General features: G+C 35.2%; 1 protein-coding gene across 13 annotated transcripts in view; it reads right to left on the bottom strand.

The window, feature by feature from the left end:
• Window positions 1-17,673, bottom strand: part of CDH18 (cadherin 18) — a 727,687-nt gene that overhangs the window by 176,948 nt on the left and 533,066 nt on the right. For all 13 annotated transcript variants that reach the window (XM_080682139.1, XM_080682135.1, XM_080682142.1 and 10 more), the window contains one exon: window positions 1,127-1,421. In XM_080682139.1, the coding sequence (XP_080538265.1) occupies window positions 1,127-1,421 (295 nt within the window). The remainder of the gene's footprint in view (window positions 1-1,126; window positions 1,422-17,673) is intronic.

The raw sequence follows: 17,673 nt of genomic DNA, 5'->3' as shown, positions 1-17,673 counted from the left end.
ATTATTATCATAGCTGAACTTTAATTACATTTGGGAAATTAATCACATGAGATAAAGATAAAATGAAATAGCTGGACCACAGATATCTGTGAGTGGTGGGGAACTTGCCAGATCATCAGGTGACTGGAAACCTAGACTATAATTTATTAAATGCTGTGTAAGCTTTGCATTCAGAAGAACCTGGAGTTGATTTTTTTGGCCCATTTCTAGACATGAGAATTTAGAAAAGTTACTTAAGTACTGTATGTCATTTTGTATATTATTATTATTGACAGTACTACAGATGTCTCCCATCTTTTCCCTTTTTGCCACCTACACCAAATCCAGGTTTTCCCCATACTATTATCTTTATCCATGGGTTATGCATATATGCATATATGTTCTTGTCCCCTCCCACACACCACCCCCACTGAGATCTGCTATTCTGTTCCATGCATCATACCTCTAGACCTATTTTGTTCATCAGTTTGCTTTGTTCATTATATTCCACAACTAAGTGCAATCATGTGATATTTGTCTTCCCAGTGAAATAACTGGTGTATTTCACTCATACATTTTAAAAGTGGTATTCTAAATACTTCACTGGGTTGTTGATATTTAAAAATATATGTTATATAAATGTTTAAGAGTATGTGTAAAGTTTTACTGATTAATGTAGCTATTATTTGTACTATTAATACTATTTTAATTGGTTCATAAACTATAAGCTTAAAAGACATACCAAAAGACTTATGACGTTATATTGTCTTTCCTTATCTATGCAAATTGTCGCTTTGAATGTGTTGCTATGTTCTTAACAATATACTAGAAAAATTTACATGGCCAGAAAAACCTGTCAGATAATCAAGAATTGCTGTTTTTTTTTCCCAGTTATGATAGTGTTTTCCTGAGATCAAACCATTACTTACACATACAGTATACTTAGAAGTTTAATTTTACTAAATATAATAACTAGAACCAATATTCCTTAATACTTTAGGCCATGGGAAAGTATTAAAATATTTTAGAACTTCTTCAAATTTCTACACACACACACACACACACACACACATTAAAACAGGTGTTCAAAATATATTTTTGGATCCTCAAAAATATATTAAGTCAAAATATAAAATGATTTTCTTACCCATATCTGACATTTCAGGCACGGTAACAATATATGGTCCATCTGTGAACTTTGGAGCATTGTCATTGATGTCTTGCACTTTGATGATGAACTCGGACTCCGGTTCAAGAGGCTTGTTTGTCCGTCTGTCAATAGCCTGGGCATGGAGCACATAGTGGGTCTTCTGCTCCCTGTCCAGGCTTTTCGTTGAGTGGATGTCACCCGTGGTATCATCAATGATAAATATGGTTCCAGCACCTTCTCCAGTAAGGATGTACTTGACAGACCCATCACCTTTGTCAGAATTGGAGTGCAGCTATAAAATACAAGTGGAATAATTTAACATACAATTATATTCCAACCTTACTTGATATTCTCTGATAACTGTCTATCAATTATTTAATACTTAGTTTGATTATGAATGTTTCCCACAGTGTCTTGTGAGTTACTACAATCATTTATTTTTCTGACGTTTTGCTACAAATAAGATTAATATGGATATTTTTACCAATATGTGTAAAAGACATGTACTTATTGATTTAAGAGAAATTAATCCTATATAATAAAAGGATAATATGAATATTGACCCTAATGGCAGAACAACCAGGAATGACAAGTTCCTATGACATGCACTGACCACCAGGGGGCAGATGCTCAACACAGGAGCTGCCCCCTGGTGGTCATTGTGCTCCCACAGGAAGAGCTCTGTTCAGCCACAAGCTGGGCTGAGGGCTGTGAGCTGTGAGTGCAGCAGCAGTGGCGGGAGCCTCTCCTGCCTCCGTGGCTGTGCAAAGGATGTCCGACTGACAGCTTAGGCCCGCTTCCTGCAGGGATTGGGCCTGAACCGTCAGTTGGACATTCCTCAAGGGCTCCCAGGCTGCCAAGGGGATGTCTGACTGCCAGCTTAGGCCTGATTCCCTGGGGAGCTGGCCTAAGCTGGCAGGCAGACATCCCCCAAGGGATCCTGGACTGTGAGAGGGCACAGGCCGGGCTGAGGGACCCCCCCCCAAGTGTATGAATTTTCATGCACTGGACCTCTAGTAATACTTATAAAAGAAAAGCAATAACCCTTGCTGTTATTATACCAAATCAATATTTTACTACCTACAGAAATAGCGAAAATAAATGACCAGCAAATCCCTTGGAAGAATACTGTTTCCATACTTGTAGAAAAATGTTGTTGTTTTTTATTTTGTTTTAATTTGTCTGACATTGTATTTTAAAGCTAAAACTTGGTAAAATATGGTAGAAAATTTCAGGCTAAAATTATTAAAATTACCACAAGAAATACATGTTTGTCACAGAGACAAACATTTTTAATTAAATGTATTTTCTAGATAAATTATTCAATTTGAATGATAAAAACTTAATGGTAGAATGTTTTCTTTCTTTCCAAGTTATACTAAAGTTCACTCAAAATTTAAATAGTATTAAAGATTTAACCAATAAGCAGGCCCCAATTTTTAATTAATTGAAGTATACTAGTTAAGTCTCACTTATTAAAATAAAAATGACAGAATATTCTTTGAGGAGATATTAATTAGAAAAGTAATATTTCAGGAGAGAAGAGGTTTTCAATAAGAATGACAAATAACATTAAGACCATTTTAACCTACTTTTTGTCACTCACACATTAGTAATAGCTTTTAAATTGTGTATAGTTCATATTTAATATTCTACTATAACTCATAATATCACAACTCAGCTAAAAATTTCAGGGGATGCCACTGCTACAATTCTGACTGGTAATAGCTTCAGTATTTTATCAAATCACAACCATATATTTAAAGAATTGTTTCTCCCCAGAGCTCTGAACAGTTATCCTTTATATGAAACCTTTTTGGTCCTATAACCTCCACTACTTACCATTTGTTCATTTCTGACACTTGGGAACATTGAAAAATATAACCTGTTCACATAGCATTTTGGTTTCTTGCCATAGTAAAGTGAAAATCTTCAAGGTTTATTTTAAAGTCTCTGAACTTTTAGATGACTTTTTGAAAAAGATAAAATGTAGAAAAAAGGCTATACAGCATGAGGAAAGGAGTAGTTTTTAGGAAAATGAAGTCAACTGAAACAAATTATAGGACATCAGGAATGATTTTATTTCTTTTTTGAAAATAAGACATAAATAGGGACAAAATTCTGATGAGAATCACTCAGAAAGATTGAATAAAATCATTTCATAACTACTTTTATAAAAAGAAGTAAAATGACATTAGCAAAATATGAAATGTAGTTTTCAAAGATTCACAGTTCATTAGTAAATTAACTACTAAGAGAAGAATGCAGAATGAGGTGTATGAAGACAGCTATGTGCATGTATAAAAATGTACTTGTTTCTTTATGTCTCTTGTCATCATTTTAGCACCTAGAAGAAAAGATCAATCATTTGATCAACAGGCATCCTATTTCATATTCTCTAACTTTGTATCAGTTTCTGACTAGAAAATAGCAGACTAAAGCAAGAAATTCACCGAACAAGTATTTTTAGAACCTTTTCTGAAACATTCTTGTTAATAAATTAAATAAGAGGTGAGATAGCTATATTAGCTATTGTTATGACATATATAAATTATAAGCCTGTGTAAAATAAAAATAAGTAATTATACATGCTTTTGGGGAAAAGTGGTATGCCTTTTATCAACCAATTTCATAAAGAAATAACAATGGTTACAATTGACTCTTATCTTCAGGATATATTTGTGTACTCTTCTACGTTTTTTAGTGAAGATGACATAATGTGATTTGGTTTTGAATTAAAAGTTATATAATAAAATATATTTATATTTAAAAGACCTACGGCTTACCTATGTTGACTAGCAACAGAAGTAGTTAAAATAAATAATTAAGTTGTCAATCTAAAGTATCTATTAAAAATGTTGTATACTCTATGCTTTATATACAACTGGTAAGTAATTATAATACAAATTAGAATTCTAATAAGAGGAAAATTCTAGTAATCTGTATGCTTTAGCCTTTAAGATTTGGTTTTGTTTTCATAAAGTTTTTACAATAAATAAATCACTTAGTCAAAATGTTTCAGAAGTTTTGTCTAATTTGAAAATAGATGTGAATTATAATTTAAAAGTATTTATATCAATGCCTAACATAATAAAAGCTACATTAAAATACTATAAAATGTATTTGGAATATATTAGGTGTTGATAATACTCATTTTAAGTATTTATATAATCAGTTAAATGATTTTGAGATGATCATTTTATGAATGGATTATTTAAACTCTCAGCTGGTCTGGTTAATCTTGAAATAATTAGTTTCATGTAACACCAACGGGAAACCACCACAGGAACATCTAGTCAATTGATTAATAGTTCATATGAGTATGATAATAACCATGTGTGAAGCAACAAAGTGATGCATTCTCAGGATTACCTCGTCTCTACCACACCTATTCTCAAATATTCAGTTCTTTTTGCAACACACAGTCTGCAACTTAAGTAAAGCCTGAGGAAAACACTGGCTATATTGTCTTGTTTGGCTTAATAAGTGTATTTTAAGATCCTGGAAAAGCACATGTTTTGTATTAGATTTTGTAAGGCAAGAAATTATGACTAAAAATGGATGAATAAATTCATTCATTCATTTATTCATTCATTCATTGAGTGAGCAATAGTGGCAATAGTACAGGTAAAATTTTTAAAACATGGAAAGAAAGCTTTTACACACAGGTAATCAGGTAATACAGATAATCAGACACAAATCTTTAAGTTGGACAGCCATGAGACACCAAATAAAAGGTATTAGAATGAAGGCATGAGAAGTAGAATTACTCTGTATAAACAAAGGGTACTGATTTACTAACCAGTAAAATATTACATTGTAAGGCTAACTAGCTACTATATTATTTGAGAGATTTTTATTATTTTTACATTGAATTATGGGAAAATATTTAAAATATAAAGCTGATTTTTAGTCATATATAATGAGCCCTTTTTAGCAGTTAATTTTGAAAACTATCGAGACAGCAGTAGCAGGATCTGATCATAGCACACAGTGGTGGGAATATACTCTTAGAGTCGTGAGATTTTGCAACATGAGTGATATTTTTGTGCTGAAGGACAGATGTTATACTGCTCTAAAGCAAGAATAGGTAATCCTTGTGTATCTGATCACATATTAATAAAGGTTAATGAGCTGCTCTTTAGAGAACAGAAAAAGTAAGAGAATGAAGAAAACAAAAAGAAAATTTAGTCACTCAAGTAAAGCAACATGAATCTTTCTCTGGAATTGCTTTAAAACACTGACTGTTAACTAGTAACCTAAGGCACTTAGAAAGCTAATGTAACTTACCTAGAAAACTATTTACCCTGGACCATGTTAGGATCAGTACCTAAAAATGTATAGCTTTCAGTCTAATGCAGAATTCCTCACCCAGATAATATTCAGTCCTTTTGGAGTACAATAACTTTAAAAGGTTAAGAAGATGATGGTAGTTGCTTTCAGCTAGGATTTCAAGATATGCTAAAAATATAGGTCACTGACTTAAAATTGTAGTATTTTGGACTACATAATTTATGTACATTTTTTGAGCAGGAACTTATGTTTACCATATTCCAGTCGAAGCCAGAAATAAATTCAGAAATATTATATAGTAATCCCACTATTACCATTTTCTCCAACACATAAAAGACAAATGATGCAAGGTGAGAGGAATGATCGTAAGATGGTATCTTTAAAATGTATGTGTTCTTCATTCCAGAATGTGATATAGTGTAGTTAAACCATAAGCATATGGAATAAAACTCAATTGAACTATTAATAAGTGATTGATGTGGAGGAAGAAAAACATAAGTAATAACAGTCATTTGGTCACTAATACATCGGACACTTGCTGCTAAAAGGGAAAAAAAATACATAACCATCAGTTTTAAATTTGCATCAATTAATATGTAAAATGGTATGGTGTCCTTAAAGCACTTTGTTAAGCCACAAAACTAATGCTAACAATTAAAAGGTTAGGAAAAATACATAAGGGTAAGAAAATAAATAATGCAATTATTTCATTGGAAACATCAGAGGTTTTCACAGACATGCAATGGCATGTTGAATTTCAGTTTTTAGCTTTTAACTTCTTTATGAGAATTCTTAGAGCATGTTGTAAATGAAGAGGAGGAGGGGAAAAGGAGCAAAAGGTATCACCTGTTTGATATCCCCTGAATCCCAGATTGGGGATATTAACATGTGTGTATCTGTTACATGCCATTGAGTTGGCTTCAACTCACGGCAGCCCTAAAAATGAGCGATGTCCGCAATGTCCTGTTTTCAACAGCCCTGCTCAGCTCCTGTAGACTTATGCCTACTATGGAGTCAACCATCTCTATTTGGGCTTCCTATTTTCCTGCAGATTTCTATTTTCCCAGTCTTTACAAAGAACCCTGCCTTCCCCCCATATGCCAAAGTTGAACATCTTAAGCTTTGTCATGTTTACCTCCGAGGATGTTTCAGGCTTTATTTTCTCTAGTTCCCACTTGTTTTTTCTGGTCATTTAGGGTAGAGCTTTCCTCCTACACCATATTTCAAATGAATCTTTGTTTTTCCCTATCAGCTTTCTCCATTGTCCAACTTTTTTGCATGTGTACATAGTAATTGGGAATACAAAGGTGTGGATGATCTTAGCCTGGGCCTGTAATGATGTAAGATGAAAAATTGTAAAATATCTGTCAAATTTGAAGATTTCATAATTCCATACCCATCAGCTTTACTTTTGAGAGCTCCATCAGGTGTGCCAAATATTTGGATACTGAAGGAGTCAGTCAATAGTTGAGAATTTCACTGCTAATTGTCGTGAAGCCTCAAAAAGAGAAAAATTGTTTGGAATTGGAGTGAGATAAATAAGGAACAAGAATACCTATCCTATATAATAAAGACAGAATATGCAAATTGACCATCACTCCGCAACAAAGATGGCAGTGCCCACAGCCAATAAGAAGGGAATATGAAAATTGACATGACAAAGATGGTGGCGGCCAGGCCGGGACGCTTGTGTCATCGCCATGGCGACGACACAAGCATTCTGCGCTGCCCCGGCCACTCTGGGCCTGTGGGCAGCACGCGTGTGCAGGTGCGAAGCAGCCGTGGCAGGGCAGGATGCTTACTATGAGGGGGGTGTGGGGAGTGGAGGGAGCTACAGGAGGGTGGCAGGGCCATAGCGAAGGCGGAAGGTGGCTCTGGCCTGAGCGAAGGCAGAAGGCGGCGGCTAGAGTGAAGGCCTGGGTCCCGGAGGAAAGCTGGTGCCGGCAGCCAGAGGAAGGAAGGCCTATTCTTGCACGAATCTTCATGCATCGGGCCTCTAGTCCTCTATAATAATTAATGTCTTTTCTTATCTCCTAATCAGGGCCTAATTGACAAAAAGGTACCTTTGGCAGCTACTTTTAAAGAAGAAAAATCTCAAGAGTGTACTAAACAGTACTACAAGTCCAGAAAAATAATGTCTCAAATCATTGCCCACATATTAAAGTGGGTTGTGATTTCATCCCCATTAAAACTCTGCCATTGCTCTTTATTTTAGCCTCTTTTTTTTTCCAAATAAGAAAGCAGTAACTGCATATAGGGGGAGAGGGAAGGAAGATGATGAAAGTGTGAATGGCTTTAACCCTTTGGGAAATTCCTCTGACAAAAAAATGTTACATTATTGTTTTATCCCACAGCCACTTGTAGGAGTCTATTCACCTAACACATATTTTTGGAGCAACTACCATATGACAGTCATGGAGCTCAATACACAGACATGTCAAAGAGCAAGCATGCAGGGATCCCTGCCCTGCTACAGCCCACATGTATCCCAGTCAGGAGAAGCAGACAATAAACAGAAGACAACAATGAAAAAGAACAAATTAGGGAGACTGTATATTCCAGATGTCAAAACTTACTACAAAGCTACAGTAATCAAGACCATGTGCTTTTGCAGTAAAGATTATTGGAATAGAAAAATAAAATTCAGAAATAAACTCATGCCTTCATTGTGAATTGGTTTTCAATAGGTTCCAAGATAATATGATGGAGGAAGAAATAAACTTTTTAATAAATTTTGAAAAGACAACAGGGTATTCATACACAAAAGAATAAAATTGCATCCCAAGCTGACTTCATATACAAAACTAACTCACAATGGTGAATCAGCAGAAATTAGCTTCTATACATGACAAATTAGGAAGGTAAATGAGCTGAGGAGGGAACTGATTACAAATTTCTGACAGTTAAAAATAATAATAATCTGCTGCCTAATTCTCAATACATAACTGTAGTTGTTATTTTTTAACCATCTGTTGAAGTTACCCATATCATCATGTACCACTTCCATTTTCATAAATACAGAAGGTGTTCATCAATTAACTAGATATAGTTACAGAAACCAAACTCTCCTGCTCTATTAGGTCTTGCGCGTAATTGTATAAAAAGAATATCTATGTGTTTCCTTGTCAATAAAAAGTAACAAGAAATCCTTCTTAGGCCAGTATTTTCCCTAACATAATTTTCTCATTCCTTGTAAATAAATAGAGTATCTCATTTTCACAAGCTAATTTTTACTCTAATTAAATATTTAAATATATCTTATTATTTTACGAGTTTAAATAAAATTAAAAAAAAAAAAACACACAACTTTATCTTGGCAATCCTTTACACTGCTTCTAGACACGTTTTTCCCTCAGTTATCTAATTTACCGAACAACAGAACATCACAGCCTGGTTAACGTGGACTTCCATTTCTGCTTCAATAACTTCCCTGAAGAGTAAAATGATTTTCCATCACCAGCTGCAAATTCACTGGAGGCAACATTTACTTATTTTTCTAGCTTTACTGTAATCTCTTTCCTTGATGATTTCTATATGGTAAAAAAAAATTGTTTTAGATTGGTAATAATGTTTCCTAAATTAAAGTACAGTTTATAGGTTACTCTCAAGTCACACTTTACTGACCTTGGACAAAAGTTTGATCATGGAAATTGTTATGGCATGAGCGAAGGAATGTGCATTTCTTATCAGATAATATTGCTACAAGTGATCAAATCCGGCTTCCTGAATATTTTTCTTATTGAATTATTAAAATTAAATTGGGAAAATCATTATTTAAAATGCCTTTAGAAGAAAAAATTCACACACAAATGTGTTATTGCAAGTCACATATAAGAAAAATATTTAGCCCTAGCTGGTTTGGCTCGGTGGATAGAGCATCAGCCTTCAGATTGAAGGGTCCCAGGTTTGACTCCAGTCAAGGGCACATGCCCAGGTTGTGGGCCTCCCTCCTAATGGGGGGAGCTCAGGAGACAACCAATCGATAATTCTCTCTCATCACTGATGTTTCTATCTCTCTCCCTCTCCTTCCTCTCTGAAATCAATAAAAATATATTAAAAAAAGAAAAAGTATTTAAAATTTATATATGACAGCAAAAGATAGGCACATTAACTCTAAAGGTGATATTAGAAAACAGAAATATATGTATGCCCTAGAACCTTCTTGAATAATTAACTATGATCACCATAAATAACAAAATAACAAAAAGACAAATAGTGTAAGCAATATCAAAGTTCTCTATGTGTCAAGAGGATTGATGTAATACATTCAAAAATTGTTACATTATTTATCTTTTATTTATATAAAATATGGTTTTACTGAAATCACCTTAAGATAAGCTGCATTACATAATGAAGAATGATTGCTAAAGATTTGATATCTGCCGTAGTTTTTCCTTTCTCAACATTAGTTTCTACCATACTAATTAAACACTCAAAATAGATGAGGTCCAGAGAGAACTGTAGGTGAAAAGAGAAAATGTGATGGGAACAGAAGAGAAAAGAAGGCTGGCAATGCCTCATTTGAAATGAAAAGCAAGAGGCAGCATTGTTTTGCACATCTGTAATTTTTTGCTACTTTCTGCATTTCTTTGCTGCATCTAAGGCATCCTTCACTACCATACAAAGATGCTATATCTCTCCTGTCTAGAATACATATGTACTCATGTTTAAAATCATTTAAACACTTCTCTGTGAAGGAAATATATATTCTGATTTTAAAATCTATTTTAAATTCAAACATTAGATTGGCATGGGACATATTAATGCAAAAGTGAAAGAGCGCACCTTTCCATGGCACTGAGGGAGGACAAAATGGACTTTCATGCGGTACAGTCTAAGTTAGTGAGTTGTGACCAAGCAAATCCAGATTCATGGAAGAAAAAGCCGTATCCTCAAGGCTATATCACACTACAGTGGAGGTGACATAGTAGAATGGCAGTCAACAGTCTAGATCTGGTGACAGGTTTACTGAATTTCCATGAGCATCCTATGCTTACTTTTCCTGGGAGCTGGAATAAGATACTTTATTAACTTCCTTGTGACTCAGTTTCCTTTACTGTAAAATGAGGAGGACAACATTATCCCTAGCTTACAAGTGTTGCTGGGTTCAAACCTCATTCTTAATGACGGAAATCATTCGTATTCTAGTTCTGAAAAAGCTCTGCATGGACATGTCCCTCTACACCTGGCTAATCCTTCAGACCTTTCTCAATTTAGCAGGACAGCTTTTGAAGGACTGGTTCTTTTTACTTTGTGTTGCCTATATAGCAATAATACATCAATAATTGTTTATTTAAATATTTTAATTTCACTAAATGACTTTGTGTTCTTGACAGTGGTTTAAAATTTTGTGTAGTCTAAGACATTTAAATGTGACATCTGGTTTACAAATGCAAAATGTATTTGAATGAATGTTCTTTGCTGCTCTAAGCTGCATTAACTTTGCTTCTGCCTAATTAATAGGGACAGATCCTGATAAAACCCTTTTGAGAGTTTTTGTGGGTTTATGCACCAGAATTATAAATTCATCTGCTGTGTGCCCATATGTAACAGGAAGGCGGGATACAGCAGTGGAAAGAACATGACATTGAGTCTGACAGGCTTCTGTTCACATCCCGATCCCTCCATTTATTCATAAGGCACACTTAGATAAGTCTCTTAACCTCCCTGAATAGTTCTATAGAGAGTGATGGATGTGGAAAGAATGGATCAGACATAATAAAACCATGAAAGACATAAATTAACATTCATAAAACTTATATATGTACATATTAATATATTAGGTGCTTTCAACTTTCAAAGCAGCAAGAGTGAAGGAAAAAGAAACACACGACTGGATTTTAAATAATCATCTCTCACTGTAACCCGGGAGATGTTGCTCTTACATTCCAAACTTAATACCCTTTCAACTAGGAATTCCTAGGTGACAGCGCCAAACAGGTGTTCAGCCAACAAAAGCTCATTCACCAGATGGGGCTGCAGGCAATCCTGTCATTGCTGCTCCCCTCTCTCTGCCACTCTCACAGGTTCTTAGGGATCATTTTGTTTCATTTGTTAGAGCACGTTATGAATTGTGTACTCCATCCACATGTATCATGATCGCCTTGGCACAGGAATATAATGTCATATCGTTGAGTACAAACAATTACATCCCACTTTAAATTTATAAGACAAGGAAACACTTACTAGGGGAATTTCAGAATAAGAGTACTTTTGTGCTACTGCTGGTGGGAATGCAGACTGGTGCAGCCACTGTGGAGAACAGTATGGAGTTTCATCCAAAAAACAAAAATGGAACTCCCATTTGACCAAGTGATCCCACTTCTAGGAATATATCCCAAGAAACTAGAAACACCAATCAGAAAGGACATATGCACTCCTATGTTCATAGCAGCACAATTTACCATAGCTAAGATTTGGAAACAGCCTAAGTGCCCATCAGCAGATGAGTGGATTAGAAAACTGTGGTATAGCTATACAATGGAATACTATGCTGCTGTAAAAAGGAAGGAATTCCTACCATTTATAACAGCATGGATGGAGCTGGAGAGCATTATGCTAAGCAAAATAAGTCAGTCAGAGAAAGATAAATATCACATGATTTACACATTTGTGGAATATAATGAACAACATAAACTGATGAACAAAAACCGATCCAGAGACAGAGAAGCATCCATCAGACTGTCAGAACTCAGAGGGAAGACAGGGGTGGGTGGGGAGGAGGGGGAGAGATCAACCACAGGACTTGTATGCATGTATATAAGCATAACCAATGAACACAGACACTAGGGGGGGTGCGGGCACAAGGTGGGGGGGCAACGGGGGTATAAGGACACGTATGTAATACCCTCATCAATAAAGGAAAAAAACAATAAAATAAAAAAGAGTACTTTGTAGTAATGTGCTTTTCATGCAATTTAAATTATACGATACTAACATTAAAATGCTCTGTGCTATTTATTGAGTGCTTACTCTTTGCCAGACACAATACTGTGTCCATTATATGCAAAAAATCATACAGGCAGCCATTATTTTCTTCATTTTGTACATGAGTAAAAACATTATATTCCCAAGTTTTGTACTTCAACATTTCATTTATTTATTCATTTAGCAGTCATTAGTAAATTTTAATTATGTACCATGTGCATAATATTCTACATTGTTTTGAGCAAATTTATGTTTTTAAAAAAGGCACAGGCTGTGTTTTCTAAAGATAATATGTTTAATTGGAGAAAATTACATAAAAACTAAACTTAATAGGATGCAAAATTAAGAAAGTATAATACTTCCAAAATTCATAGTACAGATATAAGTAGGAAAGATCTAAAAAGTTGTTTTCATTCTCTGGAAGCCAAGAATTCACCTTTCAACGATCTGACAAGTGAATTCAGGTGAGCCCAAATAGATGTGCAATAAAAATTCAAATACTACCTGGGAAGTTAGCAGTGATCTCTAGCAGTGCTGGCCTACTGAAAAATCATCCAAGCCACATATACAATTTAAAATTTTCCACCAGCTGCATTCAAAATATTTTAAAAAATAGCAAGTAAATGTCATTTTAATAATACATTAACTTAACCTATTATATCTAAAATATTATCATTATTTTTATAATCAAAATTAAAAATATTAATGAGATTCATTATTTATTTCATTTTGTCTTTAAAATCTAATACACCTTTTATTATTTATTTATTTATCCTCATCCAAGGATATGTTTTTATTGATTTTAGAAAGAGAGAGAGGAAGACATAGAGAGAGAGAAAGAGACATTGATGTGAGAGAGAAACATCAATCAGTTGCCCCTTGTACACTCCCAGACCAGGGATGAAACACACACGTTTTTTGGTTTATGGGACAATGCTCCAATCAACTGAGCCAGGCCTGATGCACCTTTTATACTACAGAAAATCTCAATCTGAACTAGCAACACTCCAAATGTTCAGAAGACACTTGCTATGGTATTGAACAATGCATCACTACACCTTGGTCAAGGGGGTGGTTACTAGGGTATAAACATCCATAAAAATTCATTGACCTATATTTTTAAATGTATGAGGACTATTCAATATTAACCATGTATTGAACATTAATAGTGAATAAAATACTGTGACATTTGATATTAAAAAACTGAAAGGAGAATAAAGATTTATATACAATGACATAGATAAATACTAATTTATTATACTGCATACTATGCACAGCTCTTGAGCCAGTAATTTTAATTTTACAAAATCATTTACAAAATTGTTGAACAAAAGCATATTTGCCTCCATGCACTTGTCTTTTCTTGTCATTTGAAAATAATCATATATATTTCCAAGTGCCCCCTTCACTTTGGATTTTACAATGGGTTCTTGAACTAACTGGAACCACCGGTCTGTTGTGTAGCTTATGTCTTAGGTTTCTACACTGTGTCTTAACAGTTTCAACTGCCCCAGGCATTGTCCTTCCACTGTACCAGATTCATTCTTACCACTCTTTCTTTCACTTCATTAATTTCAAAAAGAGCACTAACTACACTTCCGATGACAAATTGTTAAATACTTTGCCAAAGGTTAAATAGCTAGTAAGCAGTTCATGAGTAGGAGACCTGACTTTTCAATCTGCACTAATTAAAGTCACTGACACCTGTCTCAGGTCATAATACAATTCTTGATATTTTAAAAGTGTCAAATGCAAAATTAAAATAAAATCAAAGTTGGATTACAATGTTGGGTGTATGATAAGATTTATTGCATTATTCTATATAATAATGAGTCATTGAAAACAAATAAAATCCTATATAATAAAGAGGTAATATGCAAATTGGCCCTCACACCCTCAGACAAGATGGCCACCCCCATGTGGTCAAAGATGGCCACCACAAGATGGCCAGCAGGGAAGGGTAGTTGTGGGTGATTAGGCCAGCAGGGGAGGGCAGTTGCGGGCAACCGGGTCAGCAGGGGAGGGCAGTTGGGGGTTACCGGGCCAGCAGGTGAGAGCAGTTGGGGATGATCATGCCAGCAGGGGAGCAGTTATGCATCGATCAGGCTGGCAGGGGAGTGGTTAGGGAGTTATCAGGCTGGCAGGCAGGCGAGCAGTTGGGAGCCAGCAATCCCGGATTGTGAGAGGGATGTCCAACTGCCGGCAGTCCAAGGGGTCCCAGATTGGAGAGGGTGCAGGCTGGGCTGAGGGACACACCCCCCCCCCCCAGTGCATGAATTTCATGCACCAGGCCTCTAGTGTTAAATAATAGATAAATAGACAAATTATGGATTATTTTAAAATGAAATGTTGTCTAGCAATTGAGAATGCTATTGTATCAATATATTTAGTAATTAAAAGATAATTATACAAGTTTTTAAAAGTAATTATTTGGGTGGACATTATCCTATTGTTCTTTGTAAATATACACAGAGAGAAAACTCTACAATGGCTTAAAAATGTTAATAAAATATTTTTGAAATATACTAGATAATGAGTTTTAAATTCTTTACTTTTTTCTGCATTTCTCAATATTCCTACAATGAATACATTCATTACTTATGAAATAAAAAAACAAATAAAGTGCATCTATAATTACTATATCGTAACATGCCACAACTAACATAATCCTGACATATATACTGTGATTTTCAGTAAAGTTCTGGAACTCAGCCATAATGAATGAGTTCCTGAACTTCACTTAATTCATTTTTTTATATTTCAAAAATCAGTGCAAAATACTTGACACATTAATATGAGAGCACTGCTCTTATAAACATTAAGAACTAGAATGATATAAATTTTCTATCAGTCAGTCTCTTTAGAAGAGAAAGATTTACAGCTTTCATAAATAATCAAAATAGCATTCTTCTACTTTTTAAGTAATCACCACAACAAAATGATAAGAAAAAAATATTTAGGCTTCAGCTTTTTCTCCATGGTCCACTTTTAAGACTGTACTAGATTAAATAATCAATTAAGAAAAGCATAAGGAAAAAAAAAAAGTCAATAGAGAATGCTAAAAATAAAAGCCTACAATTCTTTCTAAATTAAGATGGCCCTGGTGTGTTGACACTGATATAAAAATGTCAATAGGTCAGACTTCTTTATTATATACACTGAGTATTTTTTTGCAGTCCCCCTATTGCCACGCACATTTGTTAACTTTGATTTTATCAAAATAGAGCAACTGCTTCACATACATATTTTAAAATATAATTTTATTGATTTTAGAGAGGAAGGAAGAGGGAAAGAGAGATAGAGAGAAACATCAATGATGACAGGGTCATTGATCAGCTGCCTCCTGCATACCCCACATTGGGGATCAAACCCACAATCTGGGCATGTGCCCTGACCAGGAATCGAACCATGACCTCCTGGTTCAGAGGACAATGCTCAACCACTGAACCACACCAGCTGTGCTGCTTCACCTACATTTTTAAAAGCAAATCTATTACAATGAAAGTCATATGTTATAGTCTGACCTATATAGCTACAATCAACCTCCTTGAATATATGGGACTTTAACCCTACCTAAAAATGGAAAAATAAAATAACCTTAAATGAAACAATAGTGAAGAGAAGAAAATAGCATGATAAAGGCTCCTGCCAATTCTAAAATAACTTCCTCAATCCTCCTGATATCATATATTTGAACTCTAACTCCCCCATGTCCTCAATGCAATCCACAGACACTTAGCCACTTAACCATACACTGCACATTGGGTATTATACTAGATAAAATTTCAATATGTATTATTATCAGAGAATTGAAATAAAATCACATTTAATGAACTATAATTTCAAAATCATTGATGCAATAAATCTAATATTTTTAAGCATTAAAATAATTGATATAAAAGACTGTGTACATTTAAGAAAAGATCTTGTATGCCTTCCAAAAGGATATAATTGACCATTATTTTATTTCAGTTGAAAATCAAAACAATGTATTACATATAAATATTGGTATCAATAACTTTCATCATATTGTGAACATTTAAAAGTAAAAATATATGCCTTCTGTGACATTGTACATTAGCACTAAATTCTGTTTCTTCAGAATTCTTTAGCAGTAAACTTTCTGCTCTTCTTGTGATACTACTTAAAGTGGCTTTTCACAAATTGTTACCAGTGTGAAAAGGGCCTATTCTCCCCTGTTTGTTAGAGGGAGTGGTAGTCTTGCTATTTCCCTAGGAAAGGAATTTTCTGAAACTCACATGGGAGGATGTGATATTATGGAAAGCTTTATTTCCATGGAATTAAATCCCTGAGTTTCCAAAGTCCCATTTCCCTTAGTCCAGTCATAGAAGAAGTGTAGCTAGAGCTTTAGAAGAGCTAAAATAAGAGCCAGAATAGAGAATTTCTTTTCCATGTCTGCATAGTCCAAAACAGCATCAGGCTAGTTTAATTTGTGTTTCCCCACTGTAGTCCATCAGTCAATTGCATGCGGAGTCTGCAGGTCCACATGGCTATGGAGGAAATACAAGTGAACACAAGGAAGCCAAGAGTACAAGAGAGAGAATTTCTTTGTTTATGACAGTGGTCGGCAAACTCATTAGTCAACAGAGAGGCAAACTGTGACTCGCCTGCCGCAGTTTGCCGACCACTGGTTTAGGGGATAAAGTGTTCCCAAATTTTCAAGTGCTTGCAGCGGCCATGCCCATTCTCACCAATAATTTTTGTTCCCAGTTGTGATTGACAGACAAACACCTTCCTATGTCACCCTGACTTTACTGGGCATGCCTCTATCTTCCCTTTGTTGGCCCCTTCCTCCAGTGTTTTGCAGGGAATAGTCTGGTGGTTCCCTGTGAAGTGCCAGTTACAGCTTCCTAGTGAAGCTACCCAAATGACATGCCTATAATATCCAGCTCATTTCCTATTATTAATAACTAGCTAATTACAATGTTATCAAAATGACTTAATGATGCCACCTCTACAGCTGAGCAATGTCTCCAAGAGTGAAATGAAGAGAAGTGAAACAAAGCAAATGAAGACTAAATAGTGTGTGCCAAGCTTGGATCTAATCCTATCTAATAAAGAGGGAATATGCTAATTGACCCTCATGCCATCACAAAGATGGCAGTGCCCACAGCCAATAAGGGGGGAATATGCTTATTGACTGCCCCTCCCTCAAAGATGGCGGTGCCCACAACCAATAAGGAGGAAATATGCTAATTGACTGCCACTCCCTCAAAGATGGCAGCACCCACAGCCACAAGATGGTGGTACCTAGTCCCCACAGCCCTGCTGGGGAGGCAGGGAGGCGGAGCGGTCGGGCCCAC

Source organism: Plecotus auritus (genome assembly GCF_963455305.1).
Source record: "Plecotus auritus genome assembly, chromosome: 7".
NCBI lineage: Eukaryota > Metazoa > Chordata > Mammalia > Chiroptera > Vespertilionidae > Plecotus > Plecotus auritus.
This window is presented reverse-complemented; position numbering and strand designations above follow the sequence as displayed.